This window comes from Coloeus monedula, assembly GCF_965178545.1.
Source record: "Coloeus monedula genome assembly, chromosome: 22".
In the NCBI taxonomy this organism is placed as follows: Eukaryota; Metazoa; Chordata; class Aves; order Passeriformes; family Corvidae; genus Coloeus; species Coloeus monedula.
Window position 1 is genome coordinate 3645322 of NC_138802.1, and position 19264 is coordinate 3664585.

General features: G+C 57.0%; 1 protein-coding gene across 1 annotated transcript in view; it reads left to right on the plus strand.

The window, feature by feature from the left end:
* Positions 1 to 4145: 4145 nt before the first annotated feature.
* Positions 4146 to 19264, plus strand: part of AJAP1 (adherens junctions associated protein 1) — a gene marked incomplete at its 5' end in the record, with an annotated part of 33639 nt that continues 18520 nt past the window's right edge. The window contains one exon of the mRNA XM_082295563.1: positions 4146 to 4174. Within this exon, the coding sequence (XP_082151689.1) occupies positions 4146 to 4174 (29 nt within the window). The remainder of the gene's footprint in view (positions 4175 to 19264) is intronic.

Consider the following 19264-nt stretch of genomic DNA (forward strand, 5'->3'; position numbering starts at 1 on the left):
GGCTCCTGGAGCTGGGGATGTGAGGTGGGCTCTGCCTCCTCTCCTTGGGGAAGGACTCTGGGAGCAGAGGCAGCACCCCCCCTGGAAAAGCGAGCTGTGGCTGCAAGGCTGGCTGACACCTTCAGGCAGACAGCCCCTGCAGCAGGGAGGCTCTGGGGACTTGGGTGACTCTTCTGGGCTTGCAGAATGGGATCATGAAATCCCATCCAGCTTTTCCCCATCTCATCTCATCCCTCCCCTCCCTCTCTCCTGCCTTGTGATTCCCTTTCAGGGGTCCAGCATGCCAGATTGGAGCTGTGCCTTGTTAGACAACGTGGTTTAGACCATTAGAGGAGTTTGGGGCAGTGGGGGATGCTTTCTGAAGGGAATGCAAGTCTCAAGAGAGCTGCTCAGTGTATAAAATCCCCGAAGTGCTTTCCAGAATCCTATTCCCTGTCAGCACTGGTCTGAAAAACGAAAGGACGATGCTACAAGGAGGTAGAAATTGCATTATACTCCTCTGTGCTTCACAAGCTCCAAGTAACACTTCTGCTTCTCCCGTATGAAAGGAAAATGGGTAATGACAACCTACTTCTACTGAAGAGACAATTTTCACTCCTCCTTGGCAAGCGTAGCTGGGGCAGTGTCTTTCTCTCCACTCAGAGGCAAATTAACAGATTTTGCCTCAGAACACGGTGGATGAAGTGCAGCACAGCTGGCAGCGTTCCCCTGCTGTGGTTCACAGCACCCTTGGGGTGCCCACACCTGATCCAACCCATGGTGGGTGGGTGGGTGAACACACAGGGGCTGTTACGGACAACCTGGGAAGCACAGACCGGATTGCAGGGAAAAACCCTCTTTTCTCCCCTAACACGGGTCTGCATGAGCATCTGTGCCCCCCAGCACAGCAGCCAGCCCCAGTCAGCGCCTGCAGCTTTTCACCAGCACCAGGAACTTTACTCTCTTAGAGCGACGACTCTGAGAAGAACAAGTTAGACAAATGAACTCGCTAATGACTTCCTTCCCTCCTACTTAAATGGTGGGATAATTCATGGTTCCCGCTCCTGCAGCGGGCTGCTCCATCGCCTGCCCGTGCAGGCGGCCCCGGCAGCGCTGCTGAGGAGATGAGTGAGACAAAGAGGGCCAAGATTGCCGAGTGGCACCGCCCGCCTATTCAAGCACCGCAAAAAATGCTGTGCTGGTTGCTTCGGGGAGGCACGGAGTGCGTGCTGCACGTGTCACTGGGCAGCGACAGGCAGGGCTCTCCGGAGGGCAGCAAGGATGCACACACTCTGGCCAGGTGTCTCCCTCCCTGTGAGGTTTCCGCTCCAAGCATCCCAAAGCAGCCCTGAAAACCTAAATAATCTCCTGTGTATAAAAGCTTTGCCTGAACACCTGCTTTGGTACTGTCGAAAACCTCAACCCTCCTTTGATCTCTTTTGCTTCTGGAAGCTTCTGGCTGGTGATGTTGCAATGTGGAATTGAGGCCAGAAGCTTGAGAAGACGCTCAGGGCCAGAGGAAGGCTGATGATGAGGGCATGGGACCTTTCCATGCTTGCTGTCACTTGCCTGACCAATGTGCATAGACTAAAACAGATGTTAATAGCCAAAAATCCAGTAGCTCAACCCGCACTGCCAGGCCCCAGATCCCCAGCATGGTCCTCCCTGCAATCCTCCACCAGCTCCACACACTTGGCACAAATGGGGAAATAATATATTTTTAAGTGGGGCTGAGTTAAGAGGATTTGTTTGAGATACAAGATAGCTCTCATTAACGTTTGCTCGTTTGGGTTTATTTAAGCCTTAATTGATTGTCTTTTACTTAACTGCGTTCCAGTATCTCTTGGGCTCCATCGAACACTCTTCCCTTCTTGTCTCTCCCGATCTTTCATGTTGGTGAGCTGGGTTTAATGGCTGATAAAGTCCGTGGGCTTGCAGTAAAGCTGAGCTTTCTCTTCCAGGTCCCTGCACATGCAGCCCCCAGGCAGGTGTGCCCAGGTGAACCCCGGGTTTTGTTACCTGTCTGTGCCGAAGCTGCCGTAATCAGCAGCTGTGAGCACTGTGAGTACAATCCTGGGATTGTTTGTAATGAACACCCCGGGGCTCGAGGCTCCTTCCCTCCCGGAGGCAGACTGGACAGAGCCACAGCCCGTTTGTAAGAGGCTCGCTCCAGGAGGTGGGGAGGGGACAGCATCGGCTTTGTGGCACCACCGAAGGTGGGATTCCTTTGGTGAGGGAACCAAGCCCTAACCACCCCGAGAAGTGAGGATCGTGCTTAGTGAAAACCAAAAACAGCTCGGTCATTATTTAGGTACTTTTGTAGCCCTGGATCTGCCTGGGCTGGGATGGAAGACTTTGTTCCCCGGGCAGCTGCCACGTCCCAGGATAAGCTGGTCCACAGTTCAACCCCCGAGATTTCATCCTTCCCACATGAGGTTCCTTCTGACCAGGAATCCAGCTCCAAGGAACGTGGGGATTTGGATGCTGATCTACAGCACTTCTAGCGGCAGCTGGAGCCGATCCAGCGGGAGCACACGTGAGGGGCAGGGGCTGGCAAGGCGTCCAAGGGACAGCGCTGACCTTCCATCCAGCTGCCCTGTTCACAGGAGGCTTCTTCTCTCCGGAGAGTAAGTTTCTCTGGAGGCAGAAAAGAAACCCAGTGAGTCAAAAAGGCAGCAGAGAGACTCATCTCTCCACAAGCCTTGCTTTCCGCTGTGACTGTTCAGAGCCGAGTGAGCCGTGGTCACTGACGTGCCCCTTCCTTGCGGGTGGTTTGTCCCCGTGAGGGACACCCCGGCAGCGCTGGCTCTGGGCACCACGGTTCTGCTCCTCGCTTGTAGCCAGGAGCAGCTTTGAAGAATGTATCCCCAAATGCATACAAAAACTTCTTTTATTGCAGCAGCTGAACAGAAAAGCAGCTCGGCTTTTGAGAGACACACTTTTCTTACAGTACACCAGGAATAATGTCGCTCCTTACTGGCAGCACCCCCGGAAAGAGAGAAAACGCATCAGGCTCTGATGAAACACCTCCCAAAATAACCAGCGCCTCTCCCCGCAAGCTCCCCTTTGTGCTCGGCTGTCTTTGGGCGAGCACGGAGCACGAAAGGCACTTCCAGCCGAAGGGAATTCGGTGGTGGCTGCGTATCTCTCGGTGCGGGGGCCCGAGGCGGCGGTGGCGGATCCGCGCTCCCGCTGGCCCGACACTGTACCTGCGGGCCAGCTGTGCAGATCAGGATGGAAACTCTCCCAGGGTTGGCTCGGGAGCAGGATGCCCGCTCCGGGAGCAGGATGCCCGCTCGGCCGGCTGGTGGAGCCCGCTGCAGAAGCAGCCGGGCCCGCTCCGCCGGGCAGCGGGCCGGGGCTCCCCGGGGCTGCTGAACTGCGGGGGACCCCTCGCCCTGCCCGCAAAGCACGGATTGAACCCGCACTCCCCTGCCGCCCGCCCGGCGGGGACGGGCTGTACGGGACACCGGGGCTCCGCGCGGTGACACCGCGGTCCAGGGATGCGGAGCTGCTGGGCCAGTGCCCACCGGCGGAGCGGGGGCTTCGCTCCCCGGGGCCGCCGGCGAGCGACTGCTCGCGGGGTCCGGGGAAAGAAGCTCTCCAGCGGGGGAAACGGCTGCCGGAGGCGGCGTCCCGGGGAAGGACGGGCCGTTCTCCGGCGGGGTCCCGGCACTGCCCGGCGATCCCCACGGAGACGGAGCCGCAACCGGGTCCGGGCGCGGGTGCCGATCCGGGTCCACCCCCGCTCGGCCGCGGCGCGGAGGGGCCGCGCTCCGCCCCCGCCTCCGCCCCGCGCAACTTCCCCGCGCCGCGGCCCCCCGCCCCCGCCCCGCGGGTGCGCGCACAGACGCGCGCGCGCCCAGCCCCGCCGCGCCGAGCCGAGCCGAGCCGAGCCCCGGTGAACCGCACCGCGCCGAGCCGCACCGACACGCGCATGGGGCGCGCAGCCTCCGCGGGCGCGCAGCTGCCCCGCCGGCGCTGAGGGGCCGGAGCACCGGAGCACAGACCCCCGGTCCTCGCCGCCGCCGCCGGGCATGCCCGCCCCGCCGGCCGCCGCCTGCCCCGCCGCTGAGCGCCGCCGCGGGCGCGGGGCGGCGCGCCCGGATGGAGCGCTGAGGCGCTGAGCCCCGCCGGGCCGGGCCGGGCCGGGCCGAGACGTGACGATGTGGATGCGACGGCTCCCGGGAAGCAGGTAGGGCCGGGGAGCGGTGGCCCCGCGGGGCAGCGCCGGGCGCATCCCGCCGCCGGGCGCGCTCGGGGAGCGGCGGAGTTAAACCATGAACTTGGAGTGGGGAGCGGGGAGAGGGCTGGGGAGCGGAGCGGGGTGCGGGACGGGGAGCGGTGTGTGGAGCGGAGCGGGGAGCGCGCGGTGCAGCCGGCGGCTGCCGGCGCCCGGGGAGGCGGCCGGTCCGCGCTCCGCTCGGTGCCGGGCTCCCCCCGCCCGGTTTCCCCGGCCCCGCTCGCCCGCCCTGCCCAGGAGATGGATCCGCGGTCAGCGTCCCCTCGCCGGCTGCTCGCTCCCCCCTGGCCGCCCCGGCGGGGGCCGCTCGGGGGAAGGGGCTGGAGGGGCGGCCGGGGCGCGGGCAGATGGATGGATAGATGGATGGATGGATGGATGGATGGAGGGATGGATGGATGGATGGATGGATGGATGGATGGATGGATGGATGGATGGATGTGTTCGGGAGATTAATCGAGAATTGCAAAGCAGAGGAGACGGAGGCAAAGTGTTACGTAACACATTTTCATTACCGCTGCGAAGTCATCTGAGCCGAAATCTTGTTATTTCCATGGTGCTGTGGCTGGAGAGCCCTGGCCCCGGACCCTGCCTGCGTGCGGCCCCGGGGCCCCAGCAGTACCCGGGCTTTGGTGGCTTCAGCCCGTCTCAGCGGAATCGAGTGAAAGCAGCAGTGGGTTAAACAAGTGAGACCCTAAAGAAAAGTGAAATCCACGATCTGTTTCGTTCTCCCCAACACGGTTTTGTATTTGGAAAGTCCTGTTTTTGAGCGGTTGTGTTGGGCAGGGGTCAAACATCCAACGTCCCTCCACCGAGCGGGACGGTGGTTCCGGCACATCACCTGCTGCTGGGGAGAGGGGTCCCAAGGCGAGCAGTCCCGAGCCGCCACCTCACTCCCGCAGCTCGCAGCGGGCCCTGTGGCTGCTCCCCGGGGAGCAGGACTGGGTGGGCAGGGGAGCAGCGGGGTGAGCGGATGGGTGCGTGTAGCCCTCACCGCCAGCCCTACCCCACGCAGCACCTCGGGGAGCCCATCAGCCCGCGCCGCCCCCCGCGCCCCTGCGCTCCGGCAGAACATGGCTGCAGCTTGGGGGCACGGAGGGAGGCGGGCAGGGCCCCCCGAATCCACGGACAGCGAGTGGTGATGCGAAAAGCCTTTGTCCGCCACCCTCGGGAATCGCTGGAGGCTTTGTCCCTCCGCCCGGGCTGTGGATGGAGTCCTGGAGGGTGAAACCTGAACTGAGGTTTTGTCTGTGCTGAGCAGCTGGGGGAGGCCCTCGGCCTCTCTGTTACACTCCCGTGCCGCGCCGCGTATTCCAGAGGCACGTGGCGAGCCGGCTTCCAATGCCCCCCGTCTTTGTCCCGTGCCTCCGGCTGGTGCACCCCGACAGCCCGGGCACACCGGAGATGTCTGACATCGGAGACAGCTGCCGCCGGAGATGTCTGTCCATCCGTCAGCCGAGGATGCGCTGCTGCGTGTGGGAAGGACAGAGTCTGTGGTGATGTAGTGACCTTAGGAATTCCTCCCGGCGAAAGCACCCGAGGGTTTTCTCAGGGTGCCACGCGTTTGGATTTATCGTGTGTCCGATGAAAAGCCCAGTGGAGCTGGAGGGCCGTTTCCCAAGGCTGGCGCGGCAGAAAGCTGTAATCCTGGGAACAGAGGACGCCCTCTGCTTTGTTATTTTTGAGGAGAGTTTAGCAATGGAAACAGGAGCCCTCTGCTTGCTTCCCTCCTCGATTCATTCGCCTTGCGAATTTCTGTGTTGTGTATCCTGGATCCCCAGCACCAGGCTGTCCTTTCTGCCACCTCATCAGCTTCCAGTCCCTCCGTGTTTTATTTTTAATAAGAGATAACTTTACTGCTAACCTTGCCTGCTGCTCTCCCTTCTCTCTAACTCTAATTGCTTCTGGCTTTATTTCTGACATTTCCCATGTCATTTCTCCTCATTTCTCGAAGACTACTAGAAAAATAGCTCCAGGAGAAGCAGTGGAGCTTTGCAGCGCCCGTTTCACCCCGCGCAGCCTCTGCCTGGAGCAGCTGCCTGCGGCGGGGAGATGGTACCGTGCTGCTCCTTTCAAGTCGGATCCCTTTCGCCCGGGGCGGTGGCAGTGCCTGACCTCGCGGTGAGACGTGCTCCTCCGCCGGGGAGGGCAGGACCTGTGCAACTGCATTGCTCAGAATTATTCGGTTCCTGTCAAGGGGAGCTGCTGCTCCCCGGTTCGGAGCAGGGCTGAGCGAGCAGCGCTGCCCTGAAAGCCTCTGCCAGGTCCCAGGGAAGCTCCAGCCTTGCTCTGCTCTTGGCAGGTGTGGGTGCTGCGGGGCAAAATCTGTTCTTTGGGGAGGTGGCAGTGGCTCTGTCACTCCCTGAGTGTGCACAGACATACGTGTACGTGCACACGCCTGCGTCAGTGCCTGCGCCCGCCTGTGAGGGCATGGCAGATTTCTGCAGCATGCCAGGCTTCCAGCGCTGCCGAGGACTTCCCCTCCATAGCTACGAATATAATGTTTTAAACAATATGCCACGGTTTTTACAGCATTGAGCTGTGGAGTGATTTGCAGTAGGAGTAAAACCACCGTTTGCAATTTCTCGGCGATTGTATAAAACAACTCATTAAAAGCATACATCCCTGCACATTGGCTCCGTGGAAACTTTATGGGCCTTGTAGTTACTGCCAAAGAAAACATTTTCCATGAATTTCACTCATCAGGTTCACACTGTCAAATGTAGATTCAGCCGCTCGTCAAAGATGCAAGCCTTGCAGTCTGGGAAGTAATGAGAGCAGTAAGAAGTGGGAGTTAATGGCCTCCACTGAGGAGTCCTTACTCATCCCGCATCCACACAGGGGCTGAGCTGGCTGCTCCCGGGTGGATTGATTGCCACAGAAATTCATCTGGTGTCACTGGCTATGATACTTAACAGCCACAATAATGCTTGAATAAACTGCACTTTTATGCAGCGGTTCGTACCTCCACGCTGGCAGCAATTTCCCAGATGAGGCGAGGGGAGCGGCGCAGGGCTTCGGTAGCCGCTTCCCGGAGCATGAATAATTGTTGTAATAACGCCGGAGCCACTGCCTTGTCTTTGTGGTGTCTCCAGTGGGGTGGCAGGTGGGAGCTGTTGTGGTGCCGCCGCTTGCCCGGGATGTTTGGGGGCTGCCCCGTGTGGCAGCTGCTGTGCCAGCCTTCGGCAGGCAGGACACGGGACGGGCGAGCTGCCGGCCCAGCTGCTCCCGGTGCCGGAGTGCCATGGCTTGGCTCTGCCTTATGTACATGGTCATCTGCTGGAAAGAAGGAGTTGCTAATGTTCCTTCAGAACCCAGCCTGTAACAGGGAATGGCAGCCAGGCAGAGGCCAGCTCTCCAACCTTGTTCCCACCTTCTCTCACCCAATCTGATCCTTGAGCTCTCTCAGCATGCCTTATTTACCTCGGTATCTATAGGTAGGTACGGATACAGGGCAGTGGTGAACACTGCCAGCAGCTCCCAAGGGCAGCTCCATAGGGTGTGAATAAGCCGTGGGACTTCCAACAGGTTTGAGGTTCATTATGAAAATGTATGCATGCTTAAGCCTTTAAATATAGCTAATGGGAGGACTGGGAGGAAAGATTACCAAGATTACCGGAACCTCAGTGCGCTGAGCAGGAGGAGCAGGAGCTGCTCTGCTCCGGGTTGTGGTGCCTGTTGTTCTCCTCGAGGGCTGGTGGTGACCAAGTGGGCAACAGTTCCAGCCCAACAGAGTTTGGGTTTGACAGCAACACTCTTCTAGCAGGATAATTTCTGGAGGCTGAGTGTGTTGGGTGGGATCAGTGGATGGTGTGACATTGTTGGCGCTTTCACCCCCTCCTTTAAAACAAAAGGGCTTTCCTTCTGTTCTGCCTTCCATCCTTCCTCCCTTCCACCTTCCTTCCCTCCCACGCTGGGTGGTGCTGCTGGGAGGGGGCTCCTGGCCAAGCCCAGCATCCCAGCAGCCACCATGGGTTATGAGGGGTTGTTCCCGAACCTGCTGCTTGGCCCTTCCTCACCCTGGCTCACTGTTTTCATCAGAGCAAATTTTATCACTAAAAGGATGTCAACTCTGGACCTGAAGTGACTCCTTAAAAATGGAATTTGAGTTTATATGAATATTTTTCTGTGGCTCTTCTTACTGGGACTTGCACCTACAGACTTTGATAGCTTATATAATTTCCTGTGATGGAGATGTACTTCATCTAATTTCACTTGGAAATGCATTGATTAAATCAGAACTGCTGAGAGATTTAAACTGAGTCTCAGTGGCCTGAACTTAACTGTGGGAGGTTTACCTGCCTTCATCCTTCAACATTAATTTGGTTTTATGAGGATTCCTTTTGAAATGAGGTTTTCTCTGCTGCTGAATCTCTGCTGCTTTCTGGGTTTGTCAGTTGCTTTCTCTGGCCTCGGCGGCTCTGCAAGGCAAAGCTGCGCTAAAACCTCCGTTCAGTGCAGCACTGAGCTCCTTCACTGGGGATGTGGTGGGGACTGACAGGCATTTTGGCTCCATCACCCCCCAGTGCCCCTCGCACTCTGCCCAAGCTGGAGGCAAAGTGCCCACGCTGCCTGTGGCATGGTGGCAGGGCCGGGTGCTATGCAGTGGGGTGCTGACATGAGGCCAAGGTTGCTGGGTGTGATGCTCTGGGAGCAGGGTGGAGACCTGCCCCAAGTGCAGCTGTGTGGGAGTGTCCTCCCATCGGTGCTGAGAGATTTGGCATTTATGGTCCCAAGCAACACTGAGTAAAGGAGGAACAACCCAGCTTGGCTGGAGGTGGGTGAGCAGGGGTGGGGTCAGTGGGTGCTGGGTGCCCAGAGCAGGAGGCCAAAGCACTCACTGGGACTCGCCTGAGGACTTACAAAAATAAATAAAGCACATCATTCACAAAGTGCTCATTTCCAACTCTGATCTGCAAAATGTCTTCTTGTGACTTGGAAATGATGCGTAGGCAGGAGATACGCTTTGACATGCGATGATTTTTGTTGAAGTTTGCTCTGAAGGTCTTTCTTGGCAGCTCCGCTTTCCTGGCAGTGCTGGAGCATCCCAGGGGCACTGTGTCCCTGCTGCCAATGGCTGCTGTGTCCCCACGAGCCAGAGCCACTGGGAGCAGAAGCTGTTCCCTGGCACAGCATCTCTGTGGGTATGGAAAGGACTCTTCAGCTCCTGCTGCAGAAGCTGGCAGGGAGGAGAAGCAGCGCCTTGGCTGCAGAGCTGCTCCGGACCCCGGCTGAAGCATCTGTGGGATGAGGCTTAGCCGTGGCGAGGCGGGAGCAGTGAAGCTTCGCTGGCCTGGCTGCTCCACTGCTGGAAGTCAGCTCCACTGACTTCCAAATAAAGGCTGAGCAGAAGCTGCTTCAAAGACAACACGTAGCCTGGGAGCGGCAAGGCACTTCCTTCAAAAGGCAAGTCTGGATCCTTGAGGTGGAAAAACAGGAGCTCACCAGAGGGCAGATGCCCTAGCACAAGAGAAGCGTGGAGATGGGAACGTGCTGGTGCAGGGGTGACCGTGTGCCGCAGGACACCGGCAGCACAGCACATGCTGTGTGAGGAACCACCTTGTGCCATGCAGGAGAGCGGATTTGTGGCTTTCAGCTACAGCTTGGTGAGAATTGATGGCTCCTGTCCCCGAGGGTATTGGCTGTGCCTCTTCTGCAATATCCTGGGATGGTCAGGAGAAACTCCAGCCATGTTTTATAGCACTATAAATAGGGGATGTGGCTGTGTGATGCCAGCTGAGGAGCTGTGCAGAGCTGCTGTGCTCGGCATGGGAAGGCTGGGGACATGCTGCTCAGCAGCAGCGTTCGAGGCACTGGTGAGAGCAAATGCCGCTAATTGATGTTGCCACTTCACTGCACGCCATTCAGGTTGAAGATGTGACAAGGTCGGGGGCAGCTCAGGTTGCCCCCCCGGGAATTGCCTGCCTGGCGAGCACACGCAGCTTCCTCAGGGACGCGTTCCGTAATTGCCTGAGTCCCGCGCGTGACCCCAGCCCTGCTCCCGGAGCCTGCGATAGCATCTCTGCTCCCTTTGCAGGACTCCAGTAATGAGGCATCAGTTAATTGACATGGATGAGGACATCCACTTAAGGACCCACCGGAACGCGGGTGATGAATGCCAGGAGATGAAGCCGCGCATCCTGCTGGGAGCGTGGTTGGCTCTGCCTCGTCCTGGCCAGAGCCAAAGCTTGGCTGAGTCCGCAGCGGCGGGGCGTTTATGTAGGGAAGGTGTGACTATTCCAGATGCCAGCAAGTGTTATTTTGGAAAGAGCTCCCAACATGAATCAACCTGTCTTCTACAAGTAGCTGTCATTCATGCATTTCCTTATAAAGTTTTTAATGGAAAGGACAAGGATGACTTATTCATCTTCTTGTTTCTTGTCTTTGTAAGGGGCTCTATTTTAGCATCATCCGACATGATACACTCAGGACTTACTCTGGGCTCCTGTCAAAGTGACATATTCTCTGGCAAAATCAATTTTGCTAATTTTGATGGATGAGGATGGATGCGCATAGGTGCCTTTGAAGGAAGTTGAGATTCTGAGGGATGCAGGAGGTCATCCCTTGCTGCCAACCCATTGGAGATAATGCTGCAAAAGTTTAATCTCTCCCGCAAAGGGGATTATTGTTTTTTTAATGAGATGCAGAGCACAGTGATCCCTGACTCACTGGCAGTTGGGCTCTGAGGGGCTGTGCCCCCAATGGCACAGTGTTCTTGAGGTCCTGGAGGCAAATCCTCATCGTCACTTTGATCCATCAGGATTTTGCCATGGCTGCAGTTGGGAGAGCCTGTGAGCTGCCTGGCTTCTGTATGTGCAGTGAGATGGCCATGGCAGGGAGAATGGCTCTTCTCCATGGAAAAGAAACTGCTCGGTGCTAAAAGGGATTTAAAACTCTCTGTGACAGGATCAAGAGTCTTTGCCCTGGAGTTCATTCCCGCTGCCTTCACTTTCTATTTTAGCTCGGCTTTTTCATCATCTTTTTGGGCTGTTCTTTCTCCATGCTGCGTGTCACGCTGACCCTTCTCTGGCAGCGGGATGTCCCTGGGCACAGCTGGTGCTGTCTCAGGAGTGGGGGGGGGGGGGGGGGGGGGGGCAGGAGCTCCCCAGGACCACCAGCCAGAGCCTCGGCTGGGCAATGCAGTGCCCTGCACTGAGCTCCCAGCTCCCAGGCCTTGGCTTTCTCCAGGCTTCCCTACTGACGATTCACACCTTCAAAGAGAGCTCTGCTGCTCCATTTTTTCCTATTGTATTTCTTGCTCCATAAAAGCCATCTGTTCCTCTTTCTGCGTTCAGAGTCTTCATTCCTCTCATCTTCTCCATTTCTGTTAGAGTTTATGGAGCTTTTGAAATTATTGACGTGTTGCCTGTGTTCATTCCTGGGGATGGCTGCTGAGGTTTCCGGGCAGGCTGTGCATCTCTGGGCTGCCGGGGACTTCCCAGGAGAAAGACAGGTTTGGATCTCAGCCACTGCAGTGCAAATTGAGAGCAGCTCCACCAGGAGACTGTGGTGCTGGAGTGAAGACCCGAGTTAGTTGGACTTCCATGTGCGGACATCCAGCCTTTGCTGTGGGCAAGGGTCAGCTGGGCCTGTGCTGGTCAGCCAGACGCTTCCAGCGGGTCAGTGCTTGTCTTTGCTTCTGGGAAAGCAAGGCACTTTGGGAAGCCATCATTAAAAATCCCATTATGGGGTATTTTCTCCCTGGGTCTGTTCCATGGTTGGAGGCGTTTCCCGTTGATACGGATACCACGGTGCGCTCTGATGCGCGGCTCCTGCGAAGACACATTGTGTTACAAAGCCACCACAGACCTCTTTTAATTGTTTTGTTTTAAAGCTTGTTAAGCTGCTACTTTAGATGTACTGAGCCAACTTATCTTATTTTTGTTTTAGATCAAAGCGTTTCCCGCATTCATTGTAATGACACGCTCGAGCACATTCATTTAGAAAATAAGATCGGTGCTGGGTTATTTATCTGGAAAGCGGTGGGGTTAAAGGGCAGCATAAGCTGTAGCTTTGTTCCATGGTTTTCCTCTCTGTAGGTCCTCCAGAGCCGAGGGCTGGGTTGAATTATTTGCTATCCCTTGGAATCACTTTGTGAATATGTATTCAGAGGAACAAAATCCCTCATAAGCTCCAGTCTGGGATCTGGCAGGACTATTGCCATTCTGGTGGGGAGAGCCTCGCTTCTGCCATGCCATTCCCATTCCATCCCATCCCATCCCACCCCATCCAACAGTGCTGGGCATTGCATCCTGCTTGGACACCCCAGTGCAGTCCCTTTATCCGAGGGGGAGACCTGATCATGCTGCAGTTGATTGTACAGGAGGCAGACGTGTGGCAAAGGAAGAAAACTCATGAGCAAAACAGGGAAAGCAGAAAATCCTTGGATGGCAGCTGCAGGGAAGTGCGCTGTCCTGCCTGCGCCTGTGTCCACAGCAGGGAGCCCCTCAGCTCAGCCGCTGGCCCTATTTATTGTGGTTAGCATTAACTAACAGCAGGGATGATCTCTAAGCTCTGGTTTTAATGTGCTTCTACATATGTTGCAGCCCTGTTCCCTCAGCAGACTGATTTTTGTACATGGGGGAGTGTTTTCCGTGCTGTGATGGGGATGGGAGAAGGCGGCACTGTCTTGTGTGCCAGGACCTCCTTGGTCACCATCAGTATGTAAAGCCTGGGCAGCAATTCTGTGGTGCACGAGAAGGTGGAATACACAAGGAGGTTTGGGTAGAAGCTAAAATGAGGGGGGAAACCCCTGATTTCCTTAGGTTTATGGATTGTTTTTAATATCAGCAAGAGCAGAGCTTGAGACTGTGGCTCTTCAACAAGATTTTGGTGGATCTGGATATCTGAAACTTCCCAGCAAGTTGTGTCTGAGCTGGAGCTCTTGCTGCTGCCTGGTCCCCAGCGCTGGTGCAGAACTCGAGGGGGGGACGAGTGGGGTAAGTTGGCGACAGGTGCCAGTTTGGGCTGGAAAGCCAGCGCTCACAAACCCCCTTTATCCGGGAGGGACAAAAGCCGAGTGTTATCGCTGCCGGGTTGATGAAACGCCCCACTGTCCGTCCCTGCCACGCTAAATGCACGCAGTGTTTGCTGGCTGGGGCGGCCGGGTGGCAGTGGGGGAAGCGACGGCCGTGCTGTGCCCACTGAGGGGGATGCTCCAGCAGTACCCACACCATGTTTGCTGGGAGGGATGCTCCAGTGGTACCCACACTGTGTGTGCTCAGAGGGATGCTCCAGTGGTACCCACACTGTGTGTGCTCAGAGGGATGTTGCAGCAGTACTCACACTGTGTGCTGGGAGGGATGCTGCAGCAGTACCCACACCGTGTGTGCTCAGAGGGATGCTCCAGTGGTACTCACACTGTGTGTGCTGGGAGGGATGCTGCAGTGGTATTCACACCATGTTTGCTGGGAGGGATGCTCCAGTGGTACCCACACTGTGTGCTGGGAGGGATGCTCCAGTGGTACCCACACTGTGTGTGCTCAGAGGGATGCTCCAGTGGTACCCACACCATGTTTGCTGGGAGGGATGCTCCAGTGGTACCCACACTGTGTGTGCTGGGAGGGATGCTCCAGTGGTACCCACACTGTGTTTGCTGAGAGGGATGCTCCAGTGGTAGTGATGGGCTGGGCCCATCACGGGGGATGCTCCAGTGGTATCTGGGCTGTGCCCACTGAGGGGAATGCTCTGGTGGTACCCAGGTTGTGCTTATCGTGGGGGATGCTCCAGTGGTATCCAAGCTATGCCCACTGCAGGGGATGCTCAAGTGGTACCCAGGCTGTGCTGCTGGGGGAGATGTTCTAGTGGTACTTGCCCCATGCCCACTGTGGGGGATGCTCCAGGACCACCCACACTGTGCCTTCCCAGGAGGGATGCTCCAGCAGTATGGTGGGGTGCAGGGCCTGAGCCTGCCACTGTGCTGTTCCCCTTGGGGAGCACTCAGGCCAGTTCATCCCCTGGCTTGTCTGGGACCTGTCTTGCCATGCTGGCAGATGAGCCCGCAGCACTCTGAGTCTTCCCAGGGAGCCAGACTGGGCTCGGAGTTCCTGCTGCCAGAGTGGTGGCAGATAAATGACCGAGCACTGGTTTTGCACAGAAATTTGCTGGAGACATGTCTTTGTCTGAAGATGCATGCAAACTTCTGGGCTTCCCACCCACTTTGGCACTTCTCAAATTCTGCCTGAAATAATCCCTGAAGACCAGGGAAAACACTCTCAAGCAGATGTCCTGCCCTCTCTAATCAAGCTGAGCTGGACTGGTCATAATGGGCAGTGCTGGCCAGCTCACTGTGTTAGCTCTCACACTCATCATCAGGCTGCCTGGAGGCACTGGGCCCTTTGTCCCGCCAGTGTCTTTTAAAATATTTGAAAATGGGAACTGAACTTGAAACTCAGGGTTAAAGGTTGGCCCAACTTTGGCAGCAACTGGGCGCAGCTCTTGCCTTCGCAGCGATGCCGCGCACGCCTGCTCTCTGCCCGCTCCCTTTTACTCTTCCCCACATTGCTCTGCCAGATCCTGACTCTTCCCACTGTGTGGGTGTGGGATGCACTGGAGACGTCCTGCGCTGGCAGGCCCCAGCACCAGCCCCAGGCGCCTGCACTGGGGCTTTGCCCTGCCTCTGCCTCTGGCAAAGGACGAGCCTGGAGGCGAGAGCAGCCGGGGCCGCGCGCTGCGGAGCCAAAGCTGTGCGCTGACGGCGTTGGCAGGGGCTGCACCTCCCGCATCAGCACATTGGCTGATGGTACCACTGGGTATTAATTATGCCTTCCGCACTCGCGGCTATTCAAATGGTAAAATTGTTTATTTGCAGCTGGGTGAGCTCAAGGCAGAGGCAGAAGAGCGAGCAGCTCCCCCCCGCCGCGGCCGCCCTCCTGCCCCCCTCTCAGGGCTCCCCAAGCACCGCCAGGGATGGATCCCGCTGCCTCCATCTTGGCATTCCCATCCTGGGGGGACCCGTGGCTTCCCAGCCCCACCCAACCCCTTTCTGCCCCGTTTTCCCAGGGAAGTGGGTGTTCACTGTCTGCCTGGCTGCAGCAGCGTGGCGGGGAGGATTCAACCTATTTCACCCTCTACTGATTTCCCTCCATGATAAATCCCATCCCCTCCACTGTGGGAAGCCGCATCAGTTTAATTACTTGTGGGGAGAAGGGGGCAGTGGAGGAACTTAGGACTTGTTTTAAATATCACTTTTATTAGCAGGTAATCCTGAAGCTCAGGACTGTAATATAGATAGGTAGTGATGTGGCACATTTAATTTACTTAGGTGCTACTGTGTGTCAGCCTTTGTGCCTTAAGTCCCAGTCCTGGCTTTAAAGAGCTTGGCAGCCATATTTTCACAAATTTATAATTATCTAGGAAGAAGCTGGGGCTACAGATGGCGCAGTGGGTTGTATGTTCCCGATTCCCATTGGGTCTGGGATCAGAAAAACTCATCCCATAGCAGAACACAGCTCAGGAGAGAGGTCTCCATGGTGCTGCTGATGGCAGGGGTGGGGGGTGGGATGTGGTTGACGCCATGTGGGAGTGGTCCACAAGGTCTCCTGCTGATCCCACAGCATCCACCATCCATGCCGCCCTCACACGGGATGGTGCATCTCCCCTCCTCCCAGCCCTGGGGAGGGTCCTGGTCCAACCCAGAGTGCAGGATGGCAATGCTCCATTTCCATGGTGATGGTTGGTAGTGTGACAAGAAAGGACAGTCGCTGCACTGCAGGGATCATCACACAGGACAGAGGGAAGGAGAGGAGAGCAGCTGCAGTGGTGGCTGCAGTTCCCACCTCGGCGAGGACACACAATCGCGGGCCAAGTATCTGCCACTGAAGTTTTCCCCTCTTCTTCCTGCTCCAGTGTGAAAGTCACCTGCTGGGCTGCAGCGGCCTCGTTCTATTCCTTATGGAGCCAGCGAGTTCCTGCACGTACTCTCATAACCTGCCCCGCTCCGAGCACCTTTGTAGGACACGCCGCGCTGCCAAGGATGCTTTTCCTAGAGCTTTCTTGCCTTGTCTTGCCTGGGTCAAGGAAACATCACCCCAACTCTCTGACCACAGCTCGTGCTCCAGGCATTCACAGGAATATTTCTGTCCCTGCCTCGCTTGGTGTTCAGAGATATGAAATGCTCGGAGTGCGTAAATCACCCCAACAAGGACATAACCTTGATTCCCTGTGCAATACCGATAGATTACCTAACAGGAGGCATGAAATGGAAGAACGGCTCCATTTGTATAATTCTGCATTAAAAATCAGCCTATTCTGCAGTTAATGCTCCTCTGAAGTGTCTCCACAGGCAGGGGAGAAAGGGGCTGATGCTGGAGAGCAAAAAAGGACCTTATGAAAGGGACTGCACTCAAGTGAGCCTTTGAGGCTTTGGGGAAGTGGGTTAGTGCTGACGGGTGGTGTTTTGATGTTTGTCAGAGCCGTGATCCCAGTTAATTTTCAGACACGTTACCAGAGCCAGGGGGTTCTGGGAGCACAGCGGGTGCACTGGACTAATCCATGTCCTGTCTGCAGCATCAAGGTTGCCTGAGGTGCCGCCACCCCTGAGAGTGCCCAGGACTGGGGCAGGGGCTATTCTGTCCCACTCCATGCTGGATGCTTCTGCTTTCCCTCCCTGCACGTGGAGGTTGGTACCATGTTCGCAGTGGCGGCAGCAGCCAAGTTCCACAGCAGCCTCTTCCCGGCTGCTGAAGACCGCGGCGAGCTCACGTCCTCCAACATCCTTGAAATTAATCTCTCTCTCAAGAGCCAACTGCCCTTCTTCAAAGCACACAGCTGCACCTGGAAGCATTCAGGAAGGGGTTTCATACAGGGGAGGACTCTGAAAGGTGTGTAGGGTGGGGAGGCCATGGTGGCTCCAGTGCAACACCCACTGTTCCATCACCTTTGGAACCAGGATGGGCTCGGGTGGGCTCAGGAAATAGCCCCGGAGTGCCTGGTGTGCCTGAGCCGTGTCATTAGCCCAGCAGTTTCCTTGAAATCTGCTCTCGTGCTTCTCGCAGGTAAATATTTGTGGGAGTTCCATTTCCTGTGTGTGAGCGTGGCCGCCTCACCATCCGTGGAGCCAAGGGAGAGGATTTGTGGCTGCTGGGAGCCAAGGCCTTGGATGAGGAGATCAAGGACAGGATTTCATTTTCTCAAATATATCCGCTCTGTGTTGCTTTATCTAACCCAGTTTCAGAGTTTTATTGAGTTTTTCGTAGAGTTTGAAAAGTATTTTGGGATACCATTCCCATTCACCTCCAAGATGGGAAAGGAAGTAATGTGAAAATTGCCCACACTCCTCAAATTTCTTTGCAAAATAGGTTGTGTGTGCTTATAGGGGGGTGAGGAATAACCAAAGCCCTGATTCCCGTGCGAGGAGCATAACCCGATGCATCCCTCTGGCCCATGTGTGCCCCCGGCCAGGACTGGCTCCGTGCCCCCAAACCGAGGCAGGCGGGTGCTGTGTGTGGGTCTGGATGATGTGTTCCCTTCCCTATGCCGGAGCCCCTCTTTGGGTGCAGTTAGGGAGTTATCCCGTGCACTGGGAGCAGCACAGGGGGCTCTCCCTCTGCTCTGCTGTCCCTGAGGAGCAGCTCGTGCCACTGAGGAGGTGTTTGAGCTGTTTGATGTCTCGGCAAAGCAGGAACGCCCTCCCGGCCTCCGAGCAGCGGTGACTTTGTGCTGGCGCTCCCGAGAGGCGTGCGGTGCTCTCCTGCCTGCTCGGGCGACGGGGAGGCGGAGGCGCGGGGGCTCCCGGGGCGCTGTGCCAGGCCGGGCCGTGCTGTGCCAGCCGCAGCGGGCTCTCCCGGGACAGCCCAGGTTTTCTGGGGCAAGGACAAGGTGGCAGGAACTCCGGGCGGGATGTATCCCCGCTGCCTGGGTGTCCTTTGGGACGTGTCACTCCCCCTGCCAGCCTTGGCAGGGTGCTGGTGTGGGGCGGGGGCAGGGGTGGCAGGGGAGGGCCGGGTGGTCCTGCCTCTGGCCGCGCCACGCGTTGCCGCATCCATCCCCGCCGCCGCGCCGGGCACATCACGCTGCGTTGCCACGACAACGGCAACTCCTACACGCTGCTATTTATTCTGAAGGACACTTGCTCTTATCTGTTGTTGCAAAGCCCTCAGAAGATCGCATGCCACGCAAAATTCCTCCGAGGTAACCGGACTTGGCTGCTTCTGTCCCTGAAGCCATCTCCTGGGCACATGCCAGCCGGTGTGGTGGCAAGGAGGACACTCCTGGGGTGACAGCCCCTTGGGTGGCATCACTTGATGGGACACTGGTGGGACAGTGACCCAAGCTGTCCTCAGGGCAGAATGGGGTCTGCCCCATCTGGGTGTCCCTTACTGCATCCATCCCAGAGCCTCTGGCCTGGGGAGCAGTGGCAGCAGTGAGGGACACTGGTGTGGGTGTCACCAGCGCTGCCTGGCTGCGCTGGGACACAAGTTTCCAGCATGACCCAGGGGAAGACAAGGGTTGGATGTTGTTTCTGCCCACAGATCCTCCTGGTGCTGCTGTGAATGATGCAGCCACGCTCAGGCAGGTTCTGCAGGAGCAAGCCCCTGCAAGCTCATGCTGCCATCACTGCAGCCTGGAATGTCACAAGGAGACAGCAGGAGATGGAAGCAGGAGGAATATCTGTTTTTCCTGTGAGCTGCCAATCCCAAGCACCAGCATTTTGTCTCTCAGAAGTTTCCAGGCAGTGGCTGGGATGCAGCAAGCACCAAGTTTGGGCTGGGCACATCTTCCCTTGCTCTGTTCAGCAACCGTTCATAAAAGTTCTGAGTGTGACAACACAGAAGGGGGTGAGGTCTGGGGGTGGGCACAGATGATGTAAGAGGTGGCACCTAGGGTGAGTGACATGCCAGGAGGTGCCCAGCACCTTTCCTTCCTTGCAAGGAGAGGTGTCAGGTGATGTTGGGGAGTTGGGCAGAGGCTGAAATCAAGCCTGACACACTACAGGAGTGATCCTGAGCATTGCAAAGGTGAGTAAGTGTTTGATGATCCGGCTGGAGCATGAGCTTGTGACTCCTCGCCAGTGGAAGCACGACATTGCCTACAGCACGTGGGGGA